A 22,283-nucleotide genomic window follows, 5' to 3' on the forward strand; every position below is an offset into this window, starting at 1 on the left:
CCCTCGTCGTTTGTCCTCCACAGTGGTGAGTTTATACATTGGATGTTAGAAAACCGCCTAGTGCTACCTTTTCCTCACCCCCTCCCCCAAAAAGGAATCAAATATATATGTAATAGAAAAACATGCCTTTTTATTTATTTTTACTAGCATATAATTTGTTGTACAGAGGGTTGCATTGTGACATTTACATATGTGCTTACAATATATCTTAATTAAATTCACCCTCCCATTATTCTCCTTCACCCCCTCTCTCCCACTTCTTAGAAAAATTTCGGCAGGTCTCATTCTTCTATTTTAACATACAAATACAAAATACATCCACCACACTCACCCTCATTCACCCTCTCCTCATGTGCGCCCCCTCTACTGCTACCTACCTAACCTTGGAAAAGATCTATTTTACCCTCTGTCTTTCATTTCTTAAGTGTACGTTGATAGTCCAAGAGGGATTAGTTTTGGCATTTCAGACATGTATATATCATGCTTTAATCAAATCATATGAGCCTCATTACTTATTCTTTATCACCATGCTTCCCATTATTTGACAGCTTACAGTGTATTGTGTTATGCTATATTTCATACATACATGGGATGTTTTTGGGATGTTTCAATGTTTTTCATTCTCTAACATTTTCTTTTGATAGATAAAAATTGGTGCAAATTCTAAGACAGAAGATTTTAGTGTGGTACATCATTTCTTAAAGTCAGTTGATACAATCTGGGGACCACAACCTTTCCTGATTACCTGCATATCATTTTAAGTTGCAGGGCATTACCTGCAGGTTTGCTATCTTCTGCAAAGCAATAACCATTCTGTGCAAACCTGTATCCCTCTATTAAACTATTCACAATCAGTAGAAAGTTACCACAAGAATTGGACCAGAAGTTCTTAATAACACAGTCTAATTTATCAAAAAAAATACAAAAAAGCAAAAATTCATACTATGACTCTTTTGGATTGAAGTTAACAAATAAATTTCTATTCATAAAAAGAAACAATTATAAGAGAAAAATCTTACCAATAAATTTCTATTCATAAAAAGAAGAATTATAAGAGAAAAATCTTACTCAAATTATATCTTTTGAAATTGAATTACTGTAAAATTAAACCTAGAAAATCATGGAGAAGCTATGGCAAAATGCTGAAAAAGTAGACAAGCACACAGAATGAAATGAAGTCAGAAAGGCATGGCGTGAGGAGGAGGGTGTTAAAATTCACAAGTGCATGCTATAAACAGAATAAAACAATGGATGTGGAACATTGTGTTTGACAATGTGACAGGAGAGAAACTTTAAAGAACCATATGGCTGGTTTGGTCCTAACACTGTTTTTCAAAGGACACTATCTATTCTACCTAAAAATAACTTCACAGTGCTGCTCAAAGGATCCATTCTGTTCATTGTTACCCCTCTGATGCACCCACAATAATCAGGCCCCTGGACTCCTCTGAAGCAACCTTAGGAAACTTGGAACTCTGCTGATGGGTCCTAAAATCACTGTAATATTAAATTCATATTGTTCAGAGTCAACAGAAACCAATATAACTGGGGTGGGAGGAGGCAGAACCTCACAAAAATAACGAATCTCAAAAGACACCTGTGTCTGTTCTCCTACTGTCTCCATGTCTTGGGGTCAGGCCTCAGTTTACCCTCTCTTATTCCTTAAAGGAGCTTCACAAACCATCTCTGACCTGATGACTTCAAGTTTATGTCCAGGGGCTCAAGTTGAACAGTTTGTAGAGTCAGCCTTGATTCTCTCCCTCACACTCCACACTCTGTCCAGTAAGAAATTATGCTGACTCTAGCTTCCAACTATATCTAGAACTGACCAATCCCATCATCACCATCACTCATCCAGACTTCTTGCTCTGCCTGGATGGTTGCCACACCTCCCAGCTGGTCACTTAGCCCTTACATTGCATTTTCAAAACATCAGCTGTAGTGGTCCTCACATACAATATCATTATTTCACTCCTCTACACAAAGCCATCCGGTGAGTCTCCATTCCACCTGAAGAAAACTGAAGTTCTGTCAAGGGTCTAAAATGTTGTGGTGGATACTGCTACATGCTGCCCAATGATTCAGAATGACTTATCACCAGGAGGCTGGAAGAACTGTTGGCAGACAGCCTACAGCTATCACCATCTTCAGAGATGACTTCAGCTGAAGAGTTACCTCACCCAAGGTCACAGGTCTTCCCAGGACAGACATTTCCCATATGCCTGAGTCGTAGGTGGTTACTGTAGCCCAGCCAGGACCACCCCAGAAGGCCACTCAAGGTCCAGCTCAGGGTGGGTTGATTAAGCCTGGCCTGCATTACAGCTTGACCTCTGTTTTTTGGCCAGCTTCCTCTGCTCTTTTCCACAGGACTCCATTCCAAGGGCACTGTCTGAAAAAACAACCAGCACACAATATTCCATCCCAGAAACTATTTCTGGAGCCTGCAACACAAGCCTTCCAGGATCTGTTCCCTTCCAGGATCTGTTCCCTCTGACTTCAGATCTTTCTGGTCTCCCTGTTGCTCAATGAAGCATCTGTGATGTTTCCTCAAAAGGAATGGCATGCCTCTGCCTTCAGGCCTCTGTGTGGCACTTCCTCCTGCCTGACACACACTTCACTGACCTCCTTCCCATTCTGCTCAGATGTCACCTTCCACATAAGTCACCTGAAACACCTGCATAGGAAGTAAGAGAACAGCCTTGCTTTTTTCTAACATATGTGTTTTTCACTTTTTTGGTACATATTTTCTTTTGAAGAAATGACTTCAGTTGTTTAAAGGAGTGTTTGAAAAATTGCTGTTTTAAGTAAAGATGGCGCAGAGGCTTTGGGCTCGAAAAGACCTGTACTGAATTCTGCAGATGTGTAGGGACTGTGGCCCTGTTCTTTATCTGTGAAGTATAGGTAATGATATTATTGTCCTTCTCAGAATGATTGTGATGGTTAAATGACTTTATGTAAGTCATAGACTGAAAATGATAAAGTTCCATGTAAATATACAGAACTATTGTGAGGAGGTCCTAAGAAACCACCCATCCTAAAACTTCCACTGGAGTAGATTCGTATCCTGGCTGACAGGTCAGGGTCCTGGGAACTTATCTCAGCTGTGCCCAGTCCTGAGTGGACTGACAACATTCAGCAAAGAATACAGTATGGATCCTAGAGGAGGCTCCCTGAGGGCACAGTGACAACATAGCTGGGGACACTGCAGAGAAACTGCCAACTAAAACACAACGTCCAGGAAGTTACATGGTATAAAGTCCTAATTCTTCACTCCTTCTGAACTGATTTTAATTACTTTAGACTTTATTCTAATTTCTAAAGCCCATGTGAAAATAAAAATCATAGGATTTCAAATATCTAGGTCTATATACATTCATCAGAAAAGCTTTAAACTTTAAAACCAGCCATATAACTGTTTGAGATTAGAAGCCTAAATCATTTGACGTATTTTCAACCCAAATTTTTCATGTGTATTTCTGATCTGTAAAGCAAATACACTTCACTTGGCTGAACAATCAAACAATAGCTTCTCCAAAATCTCAACTATTCTTATAAGGCTTTCATTCATTTTTTTTATTTCATGGAGCAAAACGTCCTTGCCCATAACCTCAAGTTCACATCCTTGGCTGGTCCAGAAGTTACACAGATTCTCTTCACCAAGCAAGGACTGCCTCTCAGTTAGCACTACTGGAAATCACAAAAGTAATGTTTAACATATCATGATCCATCTGCCTTTTCATATTTATTTGCAGATCCCACTGTAATCAATGTCTTTATTTCTAAAGAGAGAATAATTTAAGCCTGGGTTTAAAAGAATTAACAGTGATGTCCATTCAAGAGATATCATTATTGAAAAGCATTGTTTTGCAATCACACATTAAAAATAATAATTGCACCATTCACTTTTAAAAATAACAATAAACAGTGCTATAGAGGGATGAGAAGAGAAGACAATGACCACACAGTGTGACTTTGCAGAAAGCTCCAATTACCATGTAATAACAAGACGGCCCTGAATGTTCATGGGGAGTGACAAGGGGCAAGTTACCCCAATCCTACAGGTGCACCTGTTACATGTGAGAAAATCCCTGCCTAGGCTAAAGCAAATTTGGGGAGCTATCATTGATTCTCATAGTGGAGTGCATAGTTATATGAGTGCTTCCTCTTGGGAAAGTCAGTGTTAGGTAAGATTTTTCAGGGTTTTCTTTAAAATGCTAATCTACTAGAAACTGCCTTGGTCTTTCCACATCCTCATTTGATGATATTATGCACTCCTCCGATTTTTCCTCATGGCTTTGTACAGCTTAATATTCAGGCTAGGGAAGCTGGAAATTTCCTCCATGTCAAATAGTTCCTTAAATCTATCTACAAATTTATTTTCTTTCTCCAGCCTGAATTTCATGACCCAGAGGATGATGGTAGTTTCTTTGCACAGATGGTCAAAAGTAACGAGGAGTTCTTCTAGGAAAGGATGGGCATAGACGACATCTGCTGCCAGGATATAGTCAAAATTATTAGAAGACCTAGGGAAGTCTTCATCTAAATCTATGCCCCAGGAGAGCTCTTTAACCTGAGGCAAGTGCTTGCATTTCATTTTGGTGTTTCTGGAAATATTATATTGCAGATTTCCAAGTAATTCAGGTAAATCTGTGGCAGTCACACGAGCACCTATGAAACAAAAGTTAGTAGAAAAAGTAACCCTCTGAGAATAAGGTCAAACAATCAGGTTTCAAGCAAATGTATACTCTATGGTCCTGCACAATTGTTAGTCCTGAAGGAACTCAGCATGTTCACAAGGAACATCCCTGTCATATTGGATGCCACGCAGCTCTCTGCCCCTCCATAAAACAAAAGAAATAGGGCCCCATGGTACTTTTGTGTGCTACTGTACCTTTCTGTTCTCTTGGTTTTTTGTCTTATTATTGTTTTCTTTTTATCTACTAGAGTCTACAAGAAAAAGAAATTCTAAATATTTTCTATCCTCAGTAAAACAATCCAAAGTTATTGATGAAAGATAAACAGGCACTTTTCTAAAAGAATCCTGAATTTCAGTCAAGTGGGACCAGATGAATGCATGGAACATTGGGCATCCTGTAATTTAACAGGGAGTGCTCAGGTGAGAACTAGGGGGAGGAAAGAATGATTTTCTCTGCGTTACATGGAAAGTATCATGACATTCATGTTTATCCCCAAATCCTCAACTGACTCCATCATAACATCCAACAGATATTTACTTTTTCCCTTTAGTCTAGAAATACTTTAATACAATTATAGTATAGTTATGAATTCACATGCAATTCACTGAATATATTCAATGTATTAATCAAATATTATACATCTTTGTTCACTATCCTAATATAATTAAAGCATTTGTACTTAGAGTAGTGAAATAGCATACAAGTAAATCCATAGATTTACATAGTCTTTTTTTATCTGAACCTTACCAAAGTGGATTTTTTAAAAAATAAATTTTAAATACTAGCCACACGTGTATACAGTGGTCATAAAATCAAAGATCATAGATGCAGGACAGATGCTTAGATAAAGAAAAAACTAACAATTTCTGAGTTCTAATTGAATAGCAGTCATTATTTTCAGGCAGGAATTTGGCAGGATTAAATTTGGAAAGCAGCTTCATGACAGAGCAATTAAAAATATTTGGGAGGACTTCAAGGGCCTATATTTCTTCAGTGTTCAGAAAAGTTGTAAATTGCTGAATTTTGAATTCCTCTCAAGATTTTAGAGTGGCAGGTGTGCACTTCTGAAGATCAAGGAAATCAAGATAGATTTGGGTAGTGCACATCAGAGAAGGCAGCTAAATTAAGGCAGTGAAACAGATAACAACAAAGAAAGACTCAACTGAAAGGCTCAGGCAGACACAGAGACTATCACACGTTTAGTTGGAAAAGATGCTGGTGAGAAAACTAAGGGTCATAAAGAAGAATGGAAATAAACTGAGGAGATAAATCCAAAGACAAACACCTAAGATTAGGAGCAGATGTGTGATTTTCATGTGATTTCTAATACTCCTCATTCTAACAGGTGATTTTTCATAAAAGTATAGGACATCAAAACCCCAAAGAAATCTACAGCTACCTAGGAACGTTGAAATAGTGTTAAAATCTAAAGTACATCAAAATCAACAGCAATAGAATACCTAAGCCTCATATTTCACACATCTCCTCAGGTATGTAGGGTGCTTAAGTTACCTCCCATTCAGTATACTTCATCTAAGGCTTGTGACTTCACACTCCATAAGACATAGACAATTCTGGAAAGAACCTAACAGAGATTTTTAACATAGGCAGAGTTTCTTGATGAAGCCCTTTTAAACAATTAAGGAGGTACAAATAGGCCCAGGTCATACATAATACACTAGATAGTAAAAATAACTAATGATATTTGATCATTAAATACTCTGACCACCCCCATTCAATCAAAAACAGCTACTTACCAAGTAAACTTGCCACAATAGAAACTAACCCTGTTCCAGCTCCAATTTCAATCACATTTTTGTCAACCATATTATACTGCTTTGCATTTGTTTCGAGGAAATAGCATAGAACAAGGGCCTGTGACAATTTAAAATAAAAAAAGTGGTTGTCAAGTAATAATTACAGCAAAAGTAAATCCTATTAGATAAATATGCCAGAAGTGTTATGATAAGCATATGTGCATGTATGAGTACAACTGCATTTATGGGTGTTCATATACATCGTTCCAGAAATTATCATCAGAAGTATATCTTCTGATAAGTTAAATATTTTGGCTACAGAAAGTCTTTGGAGATTGTTGGGAGGAAAGGCAGAAATAACCAAAAACAGAGTTTAGTTGCTCAAGTTCAATCACCTTTGAAAGAAGTAACTTCTACTACTACTAGTCACTTCCAAGTAGTGTGTGGGATTGGGGAAGGCAGTAGTGATGAGTTTGCCACCATTCATGGAACAGGTGATAAAGGAGTGGGGACCTTTCAGAATATTCCACATTCAAGACTCACACACAAGCCATTATAACTGTTTAGTTCAAGTGGAGCCAATAAGGTGGGAAATAAAAACATTTACTGTTCTAAGCTTTTACAATCATTAAAAAAAAAAAAAAGGAGTAAACAACATTTGTATTTACCCTCCAAATTCCAGTAAGTCAGAAACAGAACTAATCGGTGGAAGCAATTCCTCAACTGCATGATTTCTAATTTTTAGTGTTCTTTGAGGTCACAGAGTAGGACTATACAACCCGTTTTATTCTTCCTAGTAGGATATGATATTGAATAAAACTTGCTAGAAAACAATTGAAATGCAACAAATTTTGCATGAAATTATACCGATGGCCAAACAACAGCACCGTAACAATCTGTGGCTTCAGTGATCTGAATCTCATGACCAACAAAATGAAAGCCTTCCCAGGAAATGGCTGTTATTCTAGTTGGAATAAAACATCTTGCCATTATCTCTGTGACCACTTGTTTTTCATCATGGCCTTCTCTGGTCTCTGAAAGGAAAGGAAAAGACCATGGTTGTGTTAGTAAACCCTGCAGAAAGGAAAAGAATCTAGTGAAAGTGTACCATTTCTTTGCTTAATTTACTTTTGAAAATCCATTTACTTGGTTGGAAATACAATAGTAAGGTAAACTCTTTCAAAATACCTTATAAATAAACTAACATTTTTTTATACCAGGGTATCAACATCTTTCTGATGATTACTAAAGTGGATATCATCACTAGCCATTTCTACAATACTAAATGAAACATACAATAATTGGTAGACTTTTTTTCATTCTTTTTAATTTATTTTATTTTAAAAAATTTTCATTATCATATTGTTGTATGGGGTATACACTGTGACATTCATGAAAGTTCTTACAATATATCTTTGTTATATTCACCCCCTCCATCTTTCTCCTTTATCCCCCCCACGGCCATTCTTAGCATAATTTCAACAGGCCTCATTTCTCCATTTTCATACATGAGTACTCAGTAGTGTCCCCACAAATTTAGCACATGCTTTTGTCTAAAACTATTAAACTATTAAATTGAAATAATAACACATTTTCTTTTCCTCAGTTTCCCAAATATAGTTCTCATCTACTATTGTAGTGATCAAAAGTCAGAGCTCTGGTCAGAGTTTCATTTTCGTGTACTTCCCCAGTTTCAATTCATAATTCTTTAGTGAAGATTCTTTTTAGATTCAGTGCTATTCATTTCATGGAACACCATGTGAGGATGTAGAAAAGACAATTGCAGCATTGCTGACAGAGTTTGTTCTTCTGGAACTTACATATCAGTCATAGTGGTAAGTCCAATCACTTCTAGTCTTCTTGGAGATATACCTCATCTCCACTGTACGGAAGCTTCGTCTGACTGCACTCATTTGGAATGATCCTCAACTTCTCATTCCAATGCGCTTATTCCTTGAGAGTTTAGTCTTAGTAGATGTACTGTGACACCAAAGATGCTGGTCAATTTCTTGGATTTGGGTAAGAAGATATCTCTCAGAATGCATGGTACAATATTTTGGGACCCATATACATGTCCCCTATCTCCATTCCTGGAACTCTGCACCCTGGCCAGAGTGAAGCAGCAGCATATATTGGAAGCTAGTGCAGACCATCTAAGCCTTCTGAAGAATCTTGCCCTAATCTTAAAATCTTGACACTTGGTGAAATATATGTGAACTCAGAAAGCCCTTCCGTTCTGTGTATTTTGCACCATATTCACCCTCCTACACCCTTTCCCCACATCCTCTCCCCTCCTACTGGTACCAACCCACCAAACAGGACCTATTCTGCCCTTCTGTTCTCCGATTTTGCAAAAAAAAAAAAAGACATTTTTGTTTAACATAGCTACAAAGGGAGTTTCCTTGTGACATTATATATATATTATAGATGTATAATATATAATATATATATATTATACATATATATAATATATATACTGGTTCTTGATAGACTTTTTAAAGCAATACATTTTCAGGACCACCAGTTCATCTAGAATAAGACAAGGATTGGTGATAGAATTTATGGTATCTACCTGTTCACATTGACTACACTGCACACTTCCAGGTATTTTAGTAATATACAGTAATCTATCTTTTATAACTTGCTTTTACCCAGACAAAAGGTACTTAATACCACCCAACAACATACCCTTGTATCATTTTATTTTTATATTATTTGGGGGGGCATGCATGGCATTATAACATCTACAACATTAAATAAGGTCAATAATCAATATTAACTGCCAATTACTGAGTACATATTTAACATGTCAGGCCATGTTACATAGATTAGAATAACATCTTTGCAACAACTTTGTGTGGTGCTCATCATTATTTTCACAGATAACAAAATTAAGACTCGGGGAACTATATTAACTAGATCAAGATTATATGATATTAAATGAAGTAGCCAGAATTTGAGATTCCTATTCCAAACCCTCTCTAAACTGTTAAAAATGTATGGTATATCAGGAAATAAGGAAATCGGGAAATCTTAAAACTTAAACATATGAGAAAAATTTGGCGAGATCAACATGTTCATCAAAAAAAGATGTGAGGTATTGTGTGTGCACGTGCGTGTGTATGTGTGCATGCATGTGTGCACATGTGTGTGCACATGTGTATGTGTATGCATGGTGTCCTGCTTAGGATCTAGACAGACCATGTATACTCCAAATGAACTCCAGCTGAGCCACATTCCACAGAACGGGGCCAGCCCATCACCCTACTCTCCCTGTACCACAAACACGACTCTATGTGAAGATACAGAGAAAACAGAAAGATGAGAAACTGACATTCTTCAGCAAGAGCCATCTCTTCTAATATATTTCACTGTACTTCTCAAATAAATGTAAGCATTCATATTCAAGAAGAGTTTCAAGAGCCAAGTGATATTGGTAATATGTTTTATTTGAACTTTAACTTTCATTGCACTATTGATATGCACTTGAAGCTAAGACTGAAGGGGCGAGGGGTGGCAGTGTTCGCTGTGGAGGTTCTTTAGGGAAAAGGAAAGAACATTAATTGCTTCCTTGACCTTTAGCTGAGTGCACCCTCCTGGGCTTCCTTGCCTACTGCTTGTAAATGTAGCACTCTTTTGACAAGTCACCTCAGGTATCAGGGATTAATAGATGTTAGAATACACCACATCCCAGGAGCATCCCCTAAAGTTCCAGTTCTTGATATAAAAACTTTGCCAGTGCATATTTACTGGTACAATCTGACATTTCTGGCTTTGCATGTTCTCTTAAAGGTTAGTTGGCCAGATTAGTGCTGCTGTCTAACAAGTGGGTGATAACAAATGATTTTATTTTGTCCTTCTGGATAACAAAGCTAGTCATTTCTTTTTGATAATGACTAATTTTTGCCTTCATAAGGAAATGAAATTTTAAAATATGTGAGTATATTATTATAAATAAAAACTACTTATACTCTCAAGATAAAGGAACTTCAAGGAGATTTTATGAAATAATCGTTAATACTACTGACTGCATGTGGACTTTAAAAGAGCACAACTTTATCCATTATGTATGGTAATTAAATGCTAATTATATGCCTAGGATGATATTATTTTATATAGAAATATTATAAAGTTTAATATATGTTTTATAGTAGTATTCTTTTTGCACTTCAATACTATATGAATGCTACAGGAATTCCATAAAAAGTAATAATTTATCAAAGTAACCATAATTTATACTATGAATTTATACTATGAAACCAAAAATATATTGAATGTGGCTGTTTAAAACAATTTGCCTAGGAGGCAGAGCAAGATGGCAGAGTACAGCATCCTCCATTTGACTCCATAAATGACAAGCATCGGGGTTACAAAGGAGAGACTTCATTCTGAAGAGAGAAAGAGAATCAGGTACAACAAAAGAGATGACAAGAAGCTGAAAAGCACAAAGAAACAGAAAGGCAACAGAGAAAAGTAGAAAACAGTCTGTAACTCCAACTCTGGCTCCCTGGGGAAGAAGGAAAGCCAAAAACACAACCACAAGTAAGCCAGATGGCCCCAGAAATATTGGTAAGCCTCATTTCAGGATAATCCCACACTTTCTGAAATCTTAAACCGAGAACAGGTATTTGAAGTGACAGTGACTGCTCCTGCATGGCAGGCTCCAAAGAAGAAAGACATTTTGTTTCTCTAATTGTCTCAGAGAACAACAGCAATGTGCCATCTTAAGAAGTGCCTAGTGTTTGAGAATGAGATACTCTTGGAACTAGAGTACAAGGAACAATCATAGCTTGGCATCTATGCCTACCCTGCCACAGTGACTGGGTGGGAGATGACCATGAGATGTCATTATGGAGAGGGAAAGTGTCTGATCATGTACTCACTGAGAAGTTTAAGCAATGGGGAGCTCAGGCATTGAAAAGTATGGAAGTTGGTAGAACCAAATCCTATTGTCTGAGGATCACAGCAGAAACACAGCAATATGGCTAAAGTGCTCAACCTCTAAGAGTTGACTCCAGCTATGTGTTTGCTCCCAAGTGGGATTGAGAACTTTGAACCCAGGACAGACAAATCATGTGATTTCAGCAACATCCTTCTTCCCACATGATGAGGAACTGCTGGGAAAGATCTGAAAGCACCCAGAGTGGCCTATAGGGGTTGCTCCCAACTCTGTGAGATTGCTGCCAGGTGGCAATGAGAGGTCTGAGTCTAGGACCAACAGATCATAAAATTTCCTAGGCTCCTCCCTCCCTAAGGGTGGTGATCTGCTGGATGGGATAACATTAACAACCAATGGGACACCATTAAAAGACCAAAACTACAAAACATAGACAGAAGAAAGAGAAGAGATGCAGGCTAAAGACATAGACAATGTATTCAATAAAACAATAGCAGAAAACTTTCTAAATCATGAGAAAGAGATGGTGATCCAGGTACAAGAGGCTTTTAGGTCACCAAACAGACAAGACAAGGAAAACCTCTCCATGGGATATTATAGTTAAAACATTAAATAAAAATGTACTAAATGGTGAAAAACTGAACATTTCCTCTAAAGTCAGGAAGGAGACAAAGGTGTCCACTATCTTTTCTCTTAGTCAGTATAGTGCTTGACTTCTTAGGGAAGAAATAGAAACAAGGTTAAAAAAAGAAATAAAAAGGATACAAATAGGAAATGAACAAGCAAAAGTATCCTTATTTCCAGAGGATATGATCCTGTACTTAAAAGACCCTAAAGACTCCACCAAAAATATTCTTACATCTAATAAACACTTCTGGCAAAGTAGAAGGATACAAAATCAACATACAAAAATCAGTAAATTTTCTATGTACCCATGATGAACAGGCTGAGAAAGAAATCAGAAAAAAATTCATTCACAATAGTCTCAAAAACACCTAGAAATTAACTTAACTTAGGAGGTAAATGACCTCTACAACTACTATCAAACATTGGAAGAAAGAAATTGAAGATGACACTAGAAGATGGAAAGATGTCCTATGTTCATGGCTCACCAGGATTAATATTGTGAAAATGGCTATACTAAATGAAGCAATCTATAGATTCAAGGCAATCCCCATCAAAACTCCAATGTCACTCTTCACAGTAATAGAAAACTCAATCCTGAAATTCATATGGAAGCATAAAAGATCCAAATAGCCAAAGCATACCTGAACAACAACAAAAAAGCAATGCTGGAGTTATTACAAGACTGGACTTCAAATAACATTATGGAGTCATATCAGTATGGTACTGACATGAAAAATGGACACAAAGACCAATAGGCTAGAAGACTCATAAATAAATACACACAGGCTACAAACATCTGATTTTCAACAAATATGCCAAAATTGTATGTTGAAGAAAAGACAGCCCCTTCAACAAATGCTGATGGGAAAACAGGATATCTACATGTATTTGACTGAAACTAGATCTTTATCTCTCACCCTGTACAAAAATCAATTCAAAATATATCAAATATCATATTGTAAGACCTGAAACTTTGAAACTAGTAGAGGAAAACATCGGAAATACACTTGAAGATAGGCATAAGCAATAACTTTCTGACTGCAAAGTGAGACTCCAATTGCTCAGGAAATAAGAGCAAGAATTGACAAACATGATTGCATCAAATTAAAATGCTTCTGCACATCAAAGAAAACAATTATCAGAATGAAGGGACAACCACTGACTGGAAGAAAATCTTTGCTATTCTTGAACAAAGTATTAATATCCAGAACATACTAGGCCTCAAAAAATTAAACACCAATTACTGAATGGAAAATGAGTTGAACAGATAGTTCTCAAAAGAGGTACAAATGACCAATACATGAAGAAATGTTAAATATCCTCAGCCATAAAGGAAATACAAAACAAAACAAAACCAAGATTCCATTTCACCCCAGTCAGATTGGTAATCATCAAGAAAACAAATAACTAATGCTGGAGAAACAAACCCTCATACACTGTTGGTGGGAATGTAAATTAGTGCAGCCACTATGAAAAGCAATATACCAGTCCCTCAAAAAACTAAAAATAAAATGATCATATGATCCTGCTATAGCACTCTTGGGAATACATCTGAAGAAATGTAAATCAACATACAACAGAGATACCTGCACACCCATGTTTATCACAGCACTATTCACGATAGTCAAGTTATGGAATCAGCCTAGGTGCCCATCAACCAATGAATGGACAATGAAAATGTGGTGGGCTATACACAATGCAGTATTAATTCACCCATAAGAAGAATGAAATTATGTTGTTTACAGAAAATAGATGGAACTAGAGATCATCATGTTAAGCAAAATAAGCCAGACTCAGAAAGACAAATATCACGTTTTCTCTCAACTGCAGAATCTAGATCTTCAAAAATGCCATGAATGTAAAATGGGATTATTAGAAGGGGAAGGAAGAGAAGGTTACTTACTGGGGTGAATATGATTGAAATACTTTATATGTCTATAAGAAAATAAAACAATGAAATTTTTAAAAATTGTAAAATTAAAATTATTTTTTAAAGTGGGGGAGGGGGAATAATATATGCATGTGTGGAGATATAACAATGGAAATCCTTTATACAATTTATTTATGCTAATCAAAAACTGTCTAAAGAAGAATATGATCCTTATAAGAACCACATTGATAAAATGATAAAGTTTCTTTTGATTAACCAATGAAGTTTAAAGCAAATTTTTATGGCAAAGAAAAATAATAAAAATTTGTCTAGATGGAATATATAAGATGCTGGTAGCAAACACATACTATCATTTGCATTTTAAAACACTGTCTACTCTTTTCCAGCATAAGCTTCTATTTAAAGTTTTGCAGGCAATAGTTTTAATAGAATAATAATCATTAACTTAAATAAAAATATATACTTACATTAAGTTCTAGCAGTAACACCACCCATTTCAAGGTTGGTATCAAGAATAAGTCAATGGAATATAATGGAAAAGGCTATACTATCACAAAGACATTCTGAAGCAGCCTTATTGCAGTGGAAGGGAGGAATCTATGTTCTAAACATAATTTACAAAGAACATGTCCCTCACAGTGCATGACTAGTTGCTCACTGAATATAGGATTGAATGCTGGAAAGATTAATTAGCAAATAGTACTTAGTTTTTAGTTAAAATCTAAAGAGCAATTTCCTCCAAAAATTAATAACAATATCATACAATGGAATTCTAATATATATTTCTGAAGAATAACTTCAGACAAGAAATAACTTTTCTACATGTATTCTCTCCTTGTTTTCTTGTATTCAACCATAGAACAAATAACTAAAACTGGATGTCACACAAAATGCTGGATCTTGGCTTCCATGTGTGAAATTCCTGATGTCTGTACCTTTAGACAAAAGCTATTTAATTCATGAATTTAATATTGAAACATAAATATTAAAAGATTGTAAATAAAACATAATGAAGACAGTATTACAATTATGTTGGGGTTTTAGGCTTATCAATGTTCCTTTTTCATACAAAAAAGTCTTAACATAACCTTTGTGCTATTAATCTTTGCAAATAATGGTTCAAAAACCTATCACCTGCTCTTGTTCTCCTGAGAACTAAAGGGATTTCAAGTATGAAGTGAAAATTAGCAAGATACTGCCACATTACAATGATGATTTTCTTGAGGAAATTTCAACAGTGAATTGCTGCATTACAGCAAGTCTTCAAAAATAGAAGCTCTGTCTATAAGCTTCTCTTTTATACCTTTAAGGTCAGTAAGAACAATAATAAATGGAAGGGTCAGAGCACAGAAACACAACAAGAAAAGAGAAAAATGCCTATTCTTTAATAGCTATGACAAGTGAATTCATGCTTCCGTTTAAGCACTGTCACAAAAACCTGTCATCAAAATTTAAAGTAAAAACCACTCTAAGTGAAAGAGACTGTCATTCGACTGAATCTTCTCTTCAAAGATGAATGTCATGTGCTTTCTATAAATGCCTACAGATTTAGAAAAGATGTAACAGATATTTTCAGATTAGTAAATGGTCACAGGCTAACCAAAAAATATACTTCTGAACACCTTAGCAGTATCAAAATCTTGGACCCTTGTATTGAAATGAATTCCTGAGAAGATTCCACAAATATTTCCTGTCTGTTGGTTTGCTTAGTTTCATATATGCAGACTGTAACTAATCAAGTAGGCCAAACAATACTACATTTTATGTCCTTGCAGATGAAAGCAAATTCATCCTTTTTGGACACTGCTCAGGGTGCAAGTGGGAAACAAAAAAGAACCTAAATAAGTTGTACACAAAGTTTGCTACTTGGATCATTAAAGAGAAAGACCCTAACCAAAAATCAATGAAGTCCGGCAAGTGTTCTAAAGGGAGGAGAGAGGATGAATAGAGGAGATGAAGGTGAGAAAATATGGTTAATGGACGTCATATACATATACTAAATAGAACAAGGAAACCTCTTGCGATTGCCTTAAATGGGGCAGGGAGAGGGCTCAGTGGGGGGCGGAGATGGTGGGTGATCTAACCAATACAATGTAAGCCTATTCAGAACTGTCACAATGAACCCCCCCCATAATGAATATATCCTAATAAAAATGAAGGAAAAATAAAAGAAATGTCTCTAAAATGCTATAGAAACTGCACAGGTGGAGGCAGAGTGTGGGAGGGAGTGGGAAAAAATATTTTAAAATCCAAAAAAGAAGAAGAAACTGCACAGGTTGGTTGACTCAGGAGAAGCTCCCGAAGGAGGGCCATTTGCACACAGGGACCTGTTAGAAAGATCAAAGTGCATCTCATTTCATTGTAGAAAATCAGTCTACAATTTCTTACAAGTATGGTAAGAAAAGACTTAGGTGAAAGGTTGACTTTTATTCTATGAGGTGAGAAGTAACCAGTAGAGATTGTTGGGACAGGGACTGACATGATTAGATGTGACATTTAAGAACTACATCTGGCAGTAGCAGCTGAAGGACTAGGATGTTAGAAGCTAATTAGAAGTCTATTGCAATAATCTGGAGAAAGGCAACAACAGTCAGAATAATGGCAGCAGCCCTGAGTGGAGGAGCCAAGGACAAAATTGTGTTCTTTTGAAGTGGAAGTAAGCCTCCCCTTGGGGATAGTAATTGGCACTCAAACTTGGCATTTAATTCTGAGTTTTGAAGCTATCAGAGGCAGATTGGTAAACTTAAGTTTTTTTTTTTTTAAACTCAGCCTGTAGAAAATCAGTCTAGTTTAGCACATACTTATTAAGGTTACTTTTTAAAGATTTAAAATGTGTCCATGAATGGTTCTCACATTAGTAATTGTATATGCTACAGCACCCCAACTAATATGTTGAATATATTACCTGATACTGTACTTTGATAGGTTTCTTAAACAGCTAGGATTACACAAATTTTCTTCTTTATATATTCAGGCAAAATTATCCATAAAAGCCATATTACTATGAATCCAACTCTGTAAAGATTTATGGAAATCCTTCTGAGATATTTTTTCATGTGATGCCCTGAGTAGAATATTACACTATGTCCCAAAGGGAATAGTGACCAGAAATACAAGAATATCACTAATGAGTAGCTAATAAGCCTAAGCTACAGCTAATGCATTCATTCATTCATTTACTGAGCTCCTGGGCACTGTGACTAAAATGCCAGGCCAACATGTAAGTGCTGTAACAGTGGTTTAACTAGATAATTCAAGAATGGAATATCCTACATCTCAGAGATCTCAGCACAGAACTATGTGAGCCTTCCTGACTATGAGTTTGCCAGTCAAATAAGACAAGACATGCCAAACATAGAAAATGATATGTGCAAAAGCCAGCTGGCAAATAAAATGACTTGAACAATTTTCCAATTTGGGAAACTCTGAGAGCTAGAATATAAGATAAATGGGGGCAGAGGCATATAAGAAAACATTTTATGCCATGTTAAGAAGTCTTGATTTTATGCTATAGGAAATAGTGAGCACTAAAGAATTTTAAAAAGAAGAAAATGTGACAAGATTTGAATTTTAAAAAGATCATGCAGACATGATCTTTTTAAAGACATGTCTACAGTGCAGACAAAATTTTTCTAGAGAGGGTAAAGAAAGAGTAGACAGCCAACAAAAGTCAGTTAGCAGCCCTCAGGAGGAGAAATAATAAAGATCACAGTCAAGGTAACTGGTAATGAAAACAAGGAGTGGAGAGTAGGGAAATTGATTAGGTAGGTAAAGCCAAAGAGATGTAATGATGAAAGGTATGAAGGTGAAGAAGACAGAAAAGTTTCCCGGATAGCCAGGGAAATGACCTTGCTATCCATCGAAATAGAAAATACTGGGGAGAGACAAATCTGCAAAGAAAAGCTACACCCAACACATGCTCATCTGTCACTCAGATTGAGAGACTCTGCTGCGAGGAGCACAGCTGCCCAAGATTGCCAGCTGCTGTCCCTTCATCTCCTGGGAGACCATACACCCCCTGGGGTTGCCTACCAAAATCAACATACATACAGGACACCCCTCTACTGGACAGCATGTGCTCAGGGACTCCCCATCAGCCTACCTAAGATTTGCTTAGATCTGTTTTGCAGTGAGAGGCTCTTCCCAGCCAGTCTATCCATCTCTCTCCTTTCTCACATGCAGAGGACCTATATTGTGATCTGAAAGCTCTCCCTGTTTACTTCTGTTTCTTCCTTCTTTATTCCGTCCCCCCAAACATTTAGTCAAATAAATCCCTTCATGTTTGACACCATTTTGGCATTTTTTCTGGAAGGACCCCAACTGACACAAGGCAGTGTGTAGGATGTGAAATAAGTAACTGGAGTGAAAAATTTGGGAGCCATTGTACACAGGAATCACTGAACCTTGCGTGAGAATGAGTCTGCTCCATGGTTGCAAACTCTTAGGAAGTTACTATTCTATACCACTCTGCTTTGCATGCTAACAGGTGGAGAAGGGCTATGGCAAAGGTGCAGGCAACATAGAATATTTGGAATTAATGTGGATGAGGCTTTAGACAATTTAGATTATCATGTAGCACTAGAAGTACAGAGAGGAATTCTTAGCACTCACCCTAGTCCGAGTTTTATTCCGTGTATAAATAAGTGAAATCTTATAATTCTCAGATCTTCATGCCAGTGTTGAAATGTGAGAACTGAGCTATGAGTTTGCTCCAGCCTTTCCAAGTACAAGATACTAAGTATAAAAGAGTTAGGACAGGACAGATCAATATTCTGCAGTATTTGAGAACTGAGTGTTCCTCCACTTGATGGAGGCCTTGCCAACAAAATGCCACCTGGCTCAATTCCACTAGCACAAACTTAATCCCCTCAGCACTATGCTTTTAAACATAGTTTTAAAACTTTAATTGGCTATATAGATGACTATGGGGTATGTTCATTCACATTGTAAAATATTTTTATACTAGTTTTGTCTCAACGTTACTTTGAACTTCTTCCACTTCCTTTTATAATTGGCCAAATTATCATGCACACTATTGAAACCAAGAATTGTTACTAATTGTAAATATAATGACGTAATTTAATTGCACCTTCATTCAAATTATGTAAATGGCTGGATTGTCGATGTGATTACAACTTAAATGTTTACGTATGCAAGAATCACTACAGGAAAACCGTTGATGTTCCAGCCAGGTAGTCTGCCAACTCTGGGCATGCACCCAATTCTGTCCGCCTGAAGATGCACTCACCTAGATAGAAGCCACCTCGTGTGGCCAAAAAAGAAGAAAAAGCTGGACTATAGTTCTTAGAAAACATCTACAGTGTGTACAAGTAAAGAGGAAGAGAAAGGAAAACTAAGATAATATCATTTGTATTAGAACTGCCCTACAAAAACTTAGTAATTATTCTAATCTCTGTCAAGAACACAGACACTTTTTATCTCAATTGAGAATTATATCTCATCACCTATGCAAAGTAATACCTCACATGTGAAATGAGTCAATCCAAAACAATGTGTCAATTTCAAATAATTACAGTGGTAGTAGAATTCAAACCCAAGTTACAATATCTATTGCTCTCTAAGACCATAAACACATGTGAGAGGTATTTTTGTAGACTAAATTCATCTTTCATCCAAGAATTAGTAAAAAGTTTTGTTTTCAACATGTAACTGTTTTGATCTCTCTCATAAGCTCCTTCCCTACAATAACTTAGAAATCACAATAATGGATTTAGTGTACAGCACTTGGTAAAAAAAAATTATTTTACTTTTGCAGACCAAAGAAAAATTCTATAAATACTTAGATGTTTATTAATTTATTGTGTGTCAAAATTATCTCTAAAACAGATGTTTAGCAGTAAATATTAACCATTATTTGAAATATCTGTGTGACAGTAAACATAAACCAAGGTATAATATCCAATTAACAAAAGTTCTACTTCCTTTAAGACAGTAACAAACACTGCAAAAGTAGGATTTTTATATTCTAGTAGTTGTTTCCTTAGAATTGATCAAATTACCAGAAGAAATAAAAATATTTACCGTCTTGAACTTCTGGATCCATCAAGTGATAAACTGACAGATGATTCTATGTTGATATTTTCTTGATCATTTCTTGAAAACTAGGCAAATGATACATTAAAATATCAAATGGTAATAGTTAATTCAAAATATGTAGAGTGTATTTATACTCAACTAAAATAATTTAACTTCAAATTTACAAAAATATATAAAACATTACATTAGAACAAAATCATATATTAACAAAGCATGATTTTTTTTAAAGACCAGGCAAGCACAATCTAACAAGACTCCAGTCAGAAACTCTAAAAGCTACTGGAAAGAGAACATGCTCCTCACCTGAAACCACCTCAGCTACCACAAAGAAAGGTATCATCATCTTATTGACTTGTAAGACAGATTCTAAAATTTAAGAGGTGATTAAAACATTGGCAGGAAGTAAGTTTTGCTCTGTGTACTGAAAACTCTGACATTAATCTAAAATAAAGCTTCCCAGCAATGGATGCAAAGTTCACTTGCTCCCATTAATGCGTCATTAGCAGGTCTGCAACGTCAAACAACCCAACTGCCAGATGGTCTTTTAAGTAGCTTCTACCTTAAAGTGTCCACACCATCCAAGCAAACATTTAAAACTGAAGAAATTAAGTGTCTTATGCCACTCAAAAACAGCTGATAATGGAATTAGCATACATGAACTATTACTTGATCTTTGAAAAACAATTTGATGTTTTTACATCAGTTTGGTGCCATATAACAAATAATTGCTGTACTATCACAAATTAAATATAACACTCCTTTCTTCCAAAGATCCTGAAACACTTTTCACTGCTACCTCATTTTTCTTTACAGCATGCCTCAGTAAGTCAAAAGCCAAATTATTTGCCACCATACAGTTTACAAACAAGGAACCAAGATCACACAGATAAAACAATAGGAAGAAAGACGTTTCGTTCCCAATTTCATATCTCTTCCATTAAAGAAAAGAATCTTTATTATACCAGTGTTCCTGAAGATCAGTTTTTATTTAATGTTAAGCCTGGACATACCTAAGTGAGTTAGCTGAAGTTATAGAAGACTAAAAAGTATCATCCACTGCTGCTGAAACCTCTAGCAGTGCCTAAAAGGCTCGTCTCAGAGCAGAGAGTTTACTACTGTACACGCTGGCAAAGAGTCCTAGCAGAAGGGATTAGGATCCAGACAGCTGCAGCTTCTGAGCCTCTGGTTGTATAGCAATGGGGTTGGAATGCCCAGAACTAAGGGGGCTGAAGAACATTTGGAATGTTCCATGTGAGTGTCTTGTGAACAGACCAAGAGCTAAGAGGTGAATCCAAACCGCCTCTGCAAGTTAGTAAAGACCATTTAGAGGAAGCAATATAACTTTTCAACCTCCATGCCAAGAGTTATTCTTAGATTCCGTAGCTGTGGTGTCCTCTGAAATGGAGGTCACATGCTTTTTATGTCCCCTCTCTGGGTGTGAACAGTTTTTAGAATCCAACAGCCATTCCAGCATTTGTGCAGCATTACTCTGCACCCAGGAATCAAATTACCACGATTCCTTGCTATTTGGACTGAATGGGTATGCTGTGGATGTATATTTCTCTGGACACCTGCACATGGGCATCTCAGAGTGCAGATAAACTCTCCTTGCCACTGAAAATATCCTCCTCAATGTAAAGTTACTAAAGATAACAAAGCCAAGCACTTAGGAGTGTGAGTACAGTGTCCAAGAAACACTTTTATACTACTATATACAAAAAGCTGAACTGAGATTACTGAAATGTACTGGAAGGACTAAAGGTCAGGAAGCCTCCCTGTTATTAATTGCTTATGATTTTAGGTCACTTACTACGTTCCTTGGTTTCCTCATCTATATACAGGACATGAAGGGTACATAATATATATTTGTGGTGGGGGGGGAAAGGGGAAGGAGGAAAATTATAGGAAAAACATGCTTGGAAGTCCACAGTCCTAAATAATGCAAACTATTATTCATAGCCAGTTAATTTTGGACAGAGGACACCTTTCTCTTTTACTCTTCTTAAAACAAGAATAAAAATGACTTGGTGAATAAAAATCATCTGTCTTTTTCAAGGAATTATTTGAAATATTATGCAATCCCCAGTACTGTATTTAAGAAGTAGAATCCCTAAGTCAATCTTAACTGATGTAACAATGCACATTTCAATTATATTGAGCTGTTTAGAACGTACATGGAGAACTTCAGAACTTCTGCCTCCAGCTAAGTAGAACCAACACACACACACACACACACACACACACACACACACACTTGTGTTAGTATCAGACTAGCCTATTGAGTAAGAGAGAAATAGACCATTTTGAGAATCTGATACAGTGACTTATCCTTTATTCCAGCTGAAACAGAATAAAAC

At 36.4% G+C, this 22,283-nt stretch overlaps 1 protein-coding gene across 6 annotated transcripts; it reads right to left on the reverse strand.

The window, feature by feature from the left end:
- Positions 1-110: 110 nt before the first annotated feature.
- LOC109699605 (putative methyltransferase-like protein 21E) lies at positions 111-21,503 on the reverse strand. 6 transcript variants are annotated; one of them, XM_074043015.1, is made up of 6 exons: positions 20,937-21,503; positions 19,912-19,991; positions 8,275-8,434; positions 7,322-7,488; positions 6,455-6,572; positions 111-4,668 (listed from the first exon to the last, which is right to left on the reverse strand). In XM_074043015.1, the coding sequence occupies exons 4-6, from the start codon at positions 7,442-7,444 to the stop codon at positions 4,265-4,267; spliced, it is 645 nt and encodes a 214-aa protein (XP_073899116.1). In that variant the 5' UTR covers positions 7,445-7,488; positions 8,275-8,434; positions 19,912-19,991; positions 20,937-21,503; the 3' UTR covers positions 111-4,264. The 6 variants fall into 6 exon arrangements, with proteins under 6 accessions (XP_073899116.1, XP_073899118.1, XP_073899115.1 ...); XM_074043017.1 differs by having other exon boundaries at positions 8,275-8,462; XM_074043014.1 differs by having other exon boundaries at positions 20,889-21,503.
- Between the last annotated feature and the right edge of the window lie 780 nt (positions 21,504-22,283).

The sequence above is a fragment of the Castor canadensis genome, chromosome 10 (assembly GCF_047511655.1).
Source record: "Castor canadensis chromosome 10, mCasCan1.hap1v2, whole genome shotgun sequence".
In the NCBI taxonomy this organism is placed as follows: domain Eukaryota; kingdom Metazoa; phylum Chordata; class Mammalia; order Rodentia; family Castoridae; genus Castor; species Castor canadensis.

Bases quoted from the DNA above. Each gene is read 5' to 3' on its own strand.
- LOC109699605 (XM_020184389.2), bottom strand. From the start codon at position 19,933: ATGGATCCAGAAGTTCAAGACG. The intron at 6,573-7,321 runs GTATAATTTCAT...AAATTGTCACAG, and splicing joins GTGCTGTTGTTTGGCCATCG to GCCCTTGTTCTATGCTATTT. The intron at 4,669-6,454 runs GTAAGTAGCTGT...TTTGTTTCATAG, and splicing joins TATTGTGGCAAGTTTACTTG to GTGCTCGTGTGACTGCCACA.